The following is an 11,957-nucleotide window of genomic DNA, read 5'->3' as shown; positions in this document are numbered from 1 at the left end:
TTTCGTTCTTACCTTTTGAAAAAGGAACCGATTGTGATATCTTTACAATTTTCAAATGAAACCATGTTCATCTACAATGTTTACAAATTAGCTTCGATAAGTCCTTCAAAAAAATTCACATTTTTGCATAAAACATATCATGCATCATTTAGCATTCATAGTTTCTAGCATGTGTCTCATACTTTGGTTCTTTCTACAAAAGGCCAATCCATCAGTCTACCCGCATCTACAACACTCGAGCAAATCAGAATGGATCATCTTGAACAAGAGAACTACAAGCTTCGTGAAGAGGTGACAACCCTCCGGGCCGAGAATGAGATTTTGAGGAACTTAGTGTCTTTGATGACGGTTGCGCAGAGTCAGCCACTATCTCTTCTAGTTGGCAGCACTCAAGCTCAGACGGTTGCTTCCACTACCCCAATTTCAACAGTGTTTGCTAGTACTCCTCAACATGCTATGCTGGAAGGTTATCTCTGGAGTACACCTTTAAGTTCTAGTGAAGTATTCCATCCTGGTGTCTCTAAGGTTCAAGCTCCTTTTGTGCAACAGACAACGTCTATCCCTCAATCAGGCCCTTTGATCCCTCAAGCCACTATGACTTGCTCATCACCGTTGATTCATACTACTCAGCAGGGCCCTGGGCCAATCTATCACTCAGAAAATGTGGTTGCATACGACCGGATAGCTGAACTGGAAGAAAAGTTTGACAGAACACAATTGGAATTGAAAGCTCTTCGTGGGAAAGAACTGTTTGGGAAAAATGCTTATGATCTTTGCTTGGTTCCCAATGTCGTGATACCACCCAAATTCAAGGTCCCTGATTTTGAGAAATACAAAGGGAACATTTACCCTGAGCGTCATTTGGTAATGTACGTGAGAAAGATGTCTGCTCAAGTAGGCAATGATGAGCTCCTTATCCACTGTTTCCAAGATAGTTTGACTGGTGCCGCACTGATATGGTATATGAGTCTGAGCAAGGATGATATCAAAACTTTCAGTGATTTGTGTGAGGCTTTCGTTCAGCGGTATAACTACAACTTGCACTTGGCCCCAAACAGAAAGGAACTACAGGCCATGACTCAGAATGATAATGAATCCTTCAAAGCTTATGCCCAACGTTGGAGAGATTTCGCTGAACAAGTTCGTCCACGTCTAGTAGAGAAAGAATTGACCGAGATTTTCCTGGAAACACTGTATCCGTTCTATTTTGAGCATATGCTTGCAAGTGCATCTGGCGATTTCGTGGGTATGATGACCGCGGGCATGCGTATTGAAGATTGGGTTCGAAAAGGACATTTGATCAAAGAAGTTGTTCCCACTAATGGTTCAGAAGAGGAAGACCAGGAAATGAGTGTGGCAGAAAGTCAGCCTCAACAACAGTATCTGGCTTATCATCCTGTGGCCGCTGTTATGCCTGTCACAAATGCTCTGCAAAGTTCGGGTTATCAACCCCAATTTCAGCAATATCAACAACAACCCCGTCAACAGACTCAGAAAGCACCACAGTATGATCCGATTCCTATGAAGTATGAAAGGTTGCTTCCCTATTTGCTTGAGAGGAATCTTGTCCAGACCAGGCCACCTCCTCCAACACCGAAGAAATTGCCAAAGCGGTGGAGACCTGACCTCTTTTGTACTTTCCATCAAGGGGCACAAGGTCATGATGTTGAGCACTGTTTCTCTTTGAAAATGGAAGTCCAGAAGCTGGTCAAAGATGATCTCATACCTTTTGAAGAGTTTGGAATTTGAATATGCAAGTTAATCTGCTATCGGATCTTGGAGCCTGATGTTGATACATGGAATGTTTAGCTGCAATTGGGTCGTTGCTGATGTTTATTTCTACTACTCATTTGTTCAATTAATATGTTTGTTTGTTGCTTTATGTTTTTCAAAAAAAAATCCTTTTGTCCCACCCGAGACGGAAGTGAACTTGTTTAGGGCTTTTTGCTTTATGTATTGTCATCATTAATTAAAAGGTCGTTTTGATCCCGACTTTGTTTTTATTTTGTGCTTTTTCTGGAAAAATGGTAATACAAAAAAACCAAAAAAATTCTTTTTCTTTAAATCATTTCCACATGTATGCATAATCAAAATGTTTATATCAATAATCAAATCATGCATTAATAAACCCGTTGAACACTTGAACCATGTGCTCTCTCTCGACTTTGAGTTCCTAGTATCTGAGGTTGAAGAGGAGGATGATGAAGAAGTTTTCAATGAGATTTCTCGCCTACTGGGGCATCTTGGCCATCGAAACTGCAAATATCGAGAAAGATTGTCCTGAAGAGGACTTTCATACACAAAGACTGGCACGAGATGCTTCCATCTGCCTTGCAGGGATATTGTACTTCAAGTGCACAGTTTAACAGGGGCAACCCCCCCACCATCCCTCAATATATAAAGGCAGTACTCTACAGGGAGGTCAAAGTCCTGTCGACAGAGGTTCCAATGAAAGCTAAGCTTGGTTGAATTCAAAAGTGTTATTGTCGTGTGCCACCGACAGTTATATCATGTATTTGACAAAGAAGGCTCGTCCCCGTGAAAGTCAAGAAAGTGGCTTTGTGCTAAAAAATGTGTTACCTGATTCCAGGGGCAATGTATGCCTAATTACCAAGGATAGTGATGAATTTGTGTGCCTTATGAATGCCAGTGCAGTCAAGAAATACTTTGTTAAAATGAAAAGCTCGATAAGTCGCAAACTGGAAAAAGCGGCTTAGGCAAAAAAGAGAGTCTCGATGGATTGAAAACCTGAAAGGGCGGTCCATGCAAAAATTAGAGACATGAAAAAAAAAAGAAATCAAAAATCAGCTCGATAAGTCGCAAACATTAAAAAAGCGGCTTAGGCAAAAAAGAGCGTCTCGATGGACTGAAAACCCGAAAGGGCGGTCCATGCAAAAGTTAGAGACATGTAAAAAAAAGTGATAAAAAAAAATGTGTTTATCCTGATAGGTTGACACCCGCAAGGGTGACCTACACAAAAGTTAAGGATTATGACAAAGTAACTGCATCTGGTCGGACATGACTCACTTGGGGCAATTCAGCCGTCAAAATGCGTCCGATTTATGGCAAGGTAACTGCATCAATTCAGATATGATTCATCTGGGGCATTTTCAACTGTCAAAAGACCTTCGACATGAAGCATCTGCAAATCAAAGACTCGGAACAGTGGAATTCAAAGTTGTTAGAGAGCATAGCGGTTATCGTGTTCAATGTACCTTTTCCAATATAATTACCATTTTCCAAACTTTTTAAAATCTTTGGAACCACGCCTTTGGCAGGTCACCACTCCTTTACATCTAATTTGAGCCTGTGCCCATTTATTTGAAATTCTCATTTATTCTGTTTGCATAATTTTCTTCTATTTTTGATGTGAATACTTACAGCAAAAAAAAAAAAAAAATCTTTTTTAATGTCCTTTGAAAAGCATAAACAACAGGTACATATTCTTTGAACTTATGAGTAAGAGAAGCATACATCAACATTCGTCCCAAGGACAGTTAAACTCTGCAAGATAGTTATGAACAAGTGCTGTGCGATGACCTCTGTCAAGAAAAAAAAGAGAAAAAAGAATACAAAAAAAAAAAGAGCTCGCTAAATCGAAAACCCGAAAGGGCGGCTTAAGCCAAAAATGAGCGTCCCGGTGGACTGAAAACCCGAAAAGGGCGGTCCAGGCAAAAATTAGGGGCATAAAAAAATATATATATACTCCCGGTGGATTGAAAACTTGAAAGGGCGATCCAGGCAAAAGTTAGGGATTTTCAAAAAAAAAAAGAGAAAAGCAATACAAAAAATGAAAAAGAAAATAAAGACAGGGGCATCACAGTTCAAGTGGGCCAAATGGAAAGAATGCACTTCGTGCTGGTTTACAAGTGGCGACTTCTGCCAAAATGATTGATTGATGTATTTTATCCCTTAGAGATGGCGACTTCTGCCAAATTGTTGATTGATGAGCTATTTCCCCAAGTGGATCGATTATTGGGCATTCTCCTTTTAGCGGTTTGATTAATGGGTTGTGTCTCCCTTAAATGTTTTGATTATCGGGCTCTTTATCCCATCAGCTGGTTTGAACGTGGGCTTTATCCCCATCAGTGGTTTGTTTGAGGGGCTTTACCCCAACAATGTCTTGATTCATCTCCAGTAATGTTATCCCAAAGAAGATTGCCGAGTGTTTGTACTGTGGTGTCAGCCCATCTCTCATCTTACCTATCCTGTTTTCTTTCATCAAGTCCACCTGTCATATACAGTCATACATTCATACATTCATGTACTCATACATTCATTCATACACATATTCATGCATATAAACATCCAAGCACACATAACTTGCATACAAATATCATTCATACATGATTGCATTGACCACCTTGTGTCTTATTTCAATTGTATTTCAAAAGTGTCATCCCCAGTTGTGTCTGATCCAGAGAGGTCACCAATCAAACTTTTTTTTTTCAAGTGTCGGTTTCTACAAATGACCATTCTGTAAATACATTTCAATTTCCCCAGCATCTGTCCAATTTTATTTGGTTTATCTTCATACAACTATCTTACAGATAGTAGACAACTATTCATTTGTCTTCATACAACTATCTTACAGATAGTAGACATTGTTTCTCTCATTTGTCTTCATACAGCTATCTTACAGATAGTAGACACTGTTTCTCTCATTTGTCTTCATACAGCTATCTTACAGATAGTAGACAGCCATTCATTTGTCTTCATACATCTATCTTACAGATAGTAGACATTGTATCATTCATTTGTCTTCATACAACTATCTTACAGATAGTAGACAACTTTTCTCTCATTTGTCTTCATACAGCTATCTTACAGATAGTAGGAAACATCTCTTTCATTCGTCTTCATACAACTATCTTACAGGTAGTAGGCGATGTCTCTTTCATAATTCTTACCTTCATACAGCTATCATTGTGCGATAGTAGGTATTATCTGTCTTTTTGACTTCATGCTGCTATCAGTGCGATAGTAGACAACCCTTTGTTCCCCAGTGAACCTGTTCTACCCCCAGAAGAGTCGGAATCCCTTCCTTCTGTTCGTCTTTGCCCAGTAAAGGTAATAAACATGTGTTTATCTTTTTTGTGATGTCGTCTTTATCACGGGCTGTTGGTATTAGACAAGCTTTATTTTCCGTGTCAAGCTTTATTTTCCGTCTCAAGCTTTATCTTCCGTCTGAGCTTTATCTTCCGTTCAAGCTTTATCTTCTGCATTTTCGTCCTTACCACGACAGTTGGTAACAGACAAGCTTTATCCTCCGCATGTTGTCTTTACCACGGAAGTCGGTAATAGACAAGCTTTATCTCCCCAGTGATACTTATCAGTTTGTTCCCCAGTCAGTTTATTTTTGTCGTCTTTGCATTCATGCTTGCATCGTTTGCATTCATATCATTATATTCATTGCATTCTCAGCTTTTCAACTGGTCAAAATTCGGTGTACTTAGTATTTAAGTCTCTTCGACCCATCGATTTAAAAGTCTTCTTTCAAATCTTCGTGACGAAGAAACTTAAATAGGGGCATCTGTCATACCCCAAATTTTGACCACTTTGCTCTGTTTTTACCCATTTTTGTCTATATTTCAAAACGGCTTAATTTCTTTTTTTTATTCGCTTTAACCAGTTAAAATTTCTTCAGTCGTTGTTTAGTAATTTAAAGTCTTTTATCTTGCAAGTAAAATTTTGTTCGCGCTTTATCTAGTTGAAATCGCTTTATTTGTTTTTTAGACATTTTAAATTTTTACGCGTGCTTTTAAAGTCTTTTATTCATTTCTTTGATAAATAGACCTTTTTAGGTAAATTCCTTTTGTCCGTATGATTAAACTGTTTAAAAAGTTTTGTTCTTGTTTTAAAACCACCGCGAGTTTTAGTCGTCTCAGTCGAAGTTTCGACAGCTTTAAATTTTATTACATTTTTTTATCACTTTTATATTATTTTACAATTCTATTTTATTTTATTTCATTTTAACCATTTATTCTTTTTGCTTTTAATGTCATTTTTATTTTGTTTTATTAATAACTTGTTTTGTCTTAAGTCCATGTGTCCTTTGTTAATTGGTCCAAAAAGCATCTAATTCTTTCCTTTGTCTCCAAGTTTCTTCAAGGGTAACTTGGTCTTTAGTCCATTCATCTTTCATAACCTAGTTTTTTTTACTATAAGTAGTGTTGCCAATCATTGGCAAAAGGGGGGCTGCACAGAAATCACTATTCACTGACACTGACAGCAGCTGCAGCAGAGTCTAAAAACCCACACAAACACCATCCAAATCGGCAGTCATCGAAAAAATGAATCAAATTACAAAATTCTCATGAACTCAGTATAAACATTCCATGAGTAATTCCTAGAAAATGCATATCACATAAACTCACATAACCAATTCAACCAAAAACCGCAAATCAAACACAACATCGTTTCAAGGTTCATCATTCCAAATCCATTTTCATAACAATCCAACACAAACACTATAAACCTCAACCAACAACTCCTTTTCGGATCTATACCTCCAACAACACAAATTCGCTTCTGTTTCGGTTCTGAACCAAAAAGGGAGAAAGAACCGCATCTCAAGCAAATCAGCGTGGCTTTTCACCACCAGTCGGAACCGAATCGGAACCAAGTCGGAGCTGAAGTTTCGAGTTAGAGGAGAAAGAGTAGACCGAATCAAAGTTAAAGAAGCCGATCTGTAACGATCTAAAAGGAGGACGTGAGCAAACCGGATCGAACTGAAGCGGGGTTACGTGGAGAGGAACGAAGCAGAATTTGTTTCAAGGAAGAAGACACGTTTGAAGTCTGTGAGTTGTTTTTATGCTTTGTCATGATTTCCTTTTGAAACTTATATGCTAGATCCAGGACATGTTATGGCTTTTCTTTGAAAACTAAGTGCAGATTTGAATAGAGGAGGTGAAATAGAGTGGTTTGGTATAAAAAGTTTTCAAAAAGAGAGTAAAAAATTACTCCGGCACGGCGGTGCTCCGGCAAACCACCGCGCCGGAGGTACTCCGGCCACTTCATGTTCATCTTCTCCGATAGTGATAGTTATAGAGAGAAGAGAGTCTGAAACTGTTTTGTAGGGAGAGTTTTGAATCGTGAAAATGTTTTTACAAGAAGGAGCAACCCTTTTATACTTGCATCTAACCCATGGCTTTAACCCGCTCCAGTTTTTTTTGACCCATACCCATGCCCATTTTTCAAGACTGGTTCAGGCTTAACCCATAGGCCCACTCTCTCTACATCTACAAGGTTCATTTTCTGCTTTTTGTTGCTAATACTACTTGCTGAACATACCTTCAGTGTGCTACTGCATTCCCTTTGTTTCTTTGAAAACCGTTTTCCTTACATATTAATTTTGTTCATACTTTCATGCATTTCTATTCAAGTTATTTTCCATATCATGCTTTATTTTGCTACATAGTTTGCTTAATTTCATGCATTTTAATTCAAAATATCGTTTATGTCATGCATCATTTTATTTTATTATATAATTTGTCATCACATTGCATTTGCAAATCAAATAATTTTTAATTTTTTTTTCGTCATGCAGTTGCCTTTATTACATGGCTATCTAATTCTTAGTAGTTTGTTTTCCATGCATTTCAACTTAAATATTCTTCCCATGCATTCGGCTTGTTTACTTCTTGATATTTGTTTTCATGCATTTTAGTTCGATTTTTTTTTTCTTCTTTATCATGCATATTCTAAGTTCTGGCCATTTATTTTTAATCATAAACTTTAGTGTGTATGATAGGCTTTGATGTAATTTATTTTGCACATTTTTATTTCTTGCCTTAGAAATCATCTAGGAAGGGTATGTAATAGCGTAGTAATTGCACACACCGACACAAGCACCGACACTACACCATTTTATTTGTTGCTCTACTCTCGCTTTATTTTTTCGCGTCGTTACGCTAGCTTTCCGTTAGCTTAGAAAAATCTTTTTATCTCAAAGATCTAATAAGCAAAAGTCAAATTATTTTCTTAATAAACCTTGGATCCAAATCCAAGAGATTTTTCCTTTATTTTCTTAATCAAATTCCTAAATGAATCTTAATTAAACTTAAACTAAATTTCATAAATAAAATGAAACAACCTCACTTCTATTTTATTCTTCTATACCTTGAGGTCTCGCAACCCTTCTTAAAACCATTTTCAAAATAATTAAAATCAACCTAACCCACAAAAAAATATTTTTTAAGAGAGAACTACGGCGGTTTTGATCCCTTTTAAGGGTACGTAGGCAGAGGCTTTATTCCTTTCAAATCGATCAAATGAAAATAACAAAAACTCCCACTTCTTCTCCCTCCATTCTTTCACTTCAACTTTAAACAACAAACTTTCAAATAAAAATAAAGTTAGAAAGAGGTTCTCACGGAGTACCGTGAACGACGCGGGTGCCTAACACCTTCCCGAATCGTAACCGACCCCCGGATCCAAAAAATGGGTTTTTCAATCTCATTTTTCCCTTCCCAAGAATAAAATCGAGCAAGTCCGGTAGATTGAAGGTTCAAGTCCAATCAATGGATTGACACCCGAAAATCTTGGTCTACACATATTATTATATTTCAGGAATGAATATTTGATGGATTGAGTCTTGGAGCAAAAGAAAGGAGTCTTGAGCTGATTCGGAGCAAAAATACGAAGATTTGGAGACAAAAATAGGTCTCCCCCAAGTGTGAAGCTTGGCACAACCCGTGCTAACAGTTGGCACGGCCGTGCCACCTCCCAGGACAACCTTTTGCTGCTTTTGCTTAGATTTTAAGCTACTCTATTTTAGTTTGACCAAAAAGCCCGCAGTTTCTTGTGGAACATTCTAGTGATGTAATTGCTTAGATTTTAAGTCGAATGTAAACTATATTTTGTTCTTGGAATTCAATAAGTGACAATTGACTTTCTTAATGAAAGTTATGCCTTTATTTCTTTACTTTCTTGTTATTTACTTTATGCTTTTCTTCTTCTCCATGTCTACGATGAACAAGAGTGAGTAGACTTCTCTTGTCATGGGATTGTTGGATAAGTCTAATGACATAATCCTAATCAAACCAAGCTTTAACCTTAATCTTATGTAACCCTAAATTCTAATCTAAATTCACCGTTTTAACATGAATTAACCATTATCAAACTGTGGAAATGAAAGTGGAGGGTTTGATAATTGTTAATCCATCATCTCAAATATCAATTCATAAGGTGAACGTGGAGATTTGATATTGGACAAGTGAATTTAGACAAGAATTGCAAAGGCATCGAAATAGTCTTTGCAATTCTTGAGACATTGGTAGTTTTAATCCTTATAAGCTTCTTCTAGTAATCAAATCAGCGAAATAGGTTTGATTACTATAAGAGAACTCTCACTGGACTTGGTCGGAAAGGTGAGGGGCTAAAGGGAAACCGGTCTTTAGAAATTAGGTCTAACGTAAAGTTATAAGTTAAGGTTTTGGTTTGTGAAGGACTTGTCATTACGATGAACGAATAATCCCAAGGCTCTTTTTATTATTATATTTTCTTTCAACCAATTGAAAACCTCAACTTTGCAACTTAATTCTCTTCTAATCATCTTCTAAAAAGTTAGTTAAATTGAACAACTCCCTGTCGTAACGATACTCTCTTTTATTACTACATCGGTAAACCGTGCACTTGCGGTTTATCCCATCACATTTTAAGCTAAAAGTTCAACATAATCATTTTAACACATAATCACCATGATGTTTAAGCACAATCAACAAGTTTATGACCAATAACACATACCAAAATTTATCACATAAACATGAGCACGAAAATAAACTTGTAAAATCAACAAAATCATAATTCACAGATAATCACTTATGACTCATAATAGAAAAATGAAATTATATCTTAATTGGTGAAAGAAATCTACCCCCCTGACCTCTTGGTCTTAAATCCACTAGCTTAAGCTTCAATCTCCCCCTAGCTCTTCAAACCCCAAACTTTCTCTAGCTTCCTCTTCTATACTCTTCTTCAAGTTTGTGATCTACTTTCTCTCTCTACCTCTTAAGTTTGTGAAATGAAATAATGAATGGTTTAACCTAATTTTCTCATAAGAGTTAAGTATATATGCCACTTTCTAATTGGGTTAGGTTTCTAATTGTCATAACGGGGTCAACATTCTTACTAACTAATTCTCAAAAGTTACTACTTACTTAATCCACTAACACACCGAATAATTACCGTCTCTAAATAATTACCCCAACTCACTAGAAGCTTAGTGATGAAGTAGTTTTGCATCAAACAAGATAAGTATTTGTGTATCGTCTCCACAGGGACTAGTGCGATATCAAGGATAATTCAACATCAAATATCATTCTAAGTATTAAGAGTACTTGTTTGTTTGTTTAAACTAAATTAACTAAAATAATAAAATAGAGATTAATAAGGCGAGAAACTTGTTAGGATTAGGATTCCTTGATCAAGCATAACATAAATAACTTAATGATCATATATGAATTCTAGCATATTAGACAATATTATCACAATCATTTCTACAATATCCTTCGTGTCCAAAGTGATATCATTATCTCTAAGGTATCGTTTAAACATTCGTGTCCAAATCCTTTAAACGATCACAAAGACGATTGGATAACTTAATCGACTGTGTCCAGCCTGACTAAATGTCCAAAAGCATTAAGTTCTTGATTTATTGTGATTATCAGAATTAGTCAAACGTGTCAAGAGTGATAATTTAAGATAGATTGTTATTCTAGTTCTAGATTCAAGAGTTCGTGTCCAAATCATCTTGAATCTCAATGAAATTATTAAGAACGAGAATAAAAACAATATTGAATAATTAAACTAGAATCATATATTAAAATAAAGAAATTACATGTTTAACTATGATCAAGTAACTCTAATCCCAACAGAGGATTTAGCTACTCATTGTCATGGAAGCCTTGCAAGAATGAATGGAAGGAGAGAATTACAACTTTGCGATGTCTCAACAAAGGAAGAAAAACACACCCTCTATTATTCTCACTCTATATGCACAAGCCTATATCTCTTACTAATATGTAACTAAGAGGCAGCCTGCTATCTGCAGAGCTGGTTCTCTATATTTTTCACAAACTCTTTGCCAACTTAAATAGGTGAAATTCTAAGTAAAATAATGTGGCAAAGTTTTCCACTCAATTTCCACTCCAAGAAAACCACTGGTTTTGGCCCAAATCTGTGTACCACAGCTCACATATCACTTCCAATAAACCATTAGTTAGGTCACTTTTGCTCTCCACCATCCAAGTGCTGTCAAGTTACTTTCAATATGTCTGCTGCACTTTACTCACCATTGCGAGTGAATGAACTCGCCATTGCGAGCTTGAGTGCGAGCGGAACATTAGTTTCTGACCTTTAACTCGCCATTGCGAGTGAATGGTCTTTTTCTTGTATTTTCCTTCTTTGTTCCATGTTCTGGTACATTCCTGCACAAAAGGATAAAGTATGATACTTAAAGCGTAACATAGGCAATAATCAATTATTCCTCGGCTTTTCCTTTAATTACTTACAAAACAAGTAACAAATGTGCTTTAAATATTCACTTAAATTACATCTTTCTAGCACTTATCAAACTCTCCCCAACTTAACTCTTTGTTTGTCCTCAACAAAGGAATGAAAACTAAACAAGTTAAGAGGACAAGACATGAAAACAAAAAGGTTTGAAAAGTTTTTCCAGATGAATGATTCAAAGTGAAAGTGCGAGTAAGTCTTAAACTTCAACCAATCTAGAATTCTACCATGAATATGAAATGATTCCTAAACACAAATTTTATGTTACCTAGTTCAAGTTAATAATGCATTTATTTACAAACCACACCTAACACACTTCTATGTAAGTAGATAAATAATTTGAATCAAATGAATGAGGATTTATGAACACACATCCGACAATCAAGCTAACATTCCAATCAAGTTATGTGTCCATCTAAAAATTATTTCAAAATAGTACAAAA

General features: G+C 36.4%; 1 protein-coding gene across 1 annotated transcript; it reads left to right on the top strand.

Moving 5' to 3' along the window:
* The first annotated feature begins 249 nt into the window (after positions 1-249).
* LOC146905360 (uncharacterized) lies at positions 250-5,326 on the top strand. Its single transcript, XM_085728525.1, has 3 exons — positions 250-1,613; positions 4,977-5,070; positions 5,246-5,326. The coding sequence occupies exons 1-3, from the start codon at positions 250-252 to the stop codon at positions 5,324-5,326; spliced, it is 1,539 nt and encodes a 512-aa protein (XP_085584651.1).
* Positions 5,327-11,957: the final 6,631 nt, after the last annotated feature.

The sequence above is a fragment of the Medicago sativa genome, chromosome 7 (assembly GCF_051527215.1).
Source record: "Medicago sativa cultivar Bolivia chromosome 7, Bolivia_mono, whole genome shotgun sequence".
NCBI lineage: Eukaryota > Viridiplantae > Streptophyta > Magnoliopsida > Fabales > Fabaceae > Medicago > Medicago sativa.
Note: the sequence above shows the minus strand (reverse complement) of the source record. Positions and strands in the feature narration are given on the sequence as shown.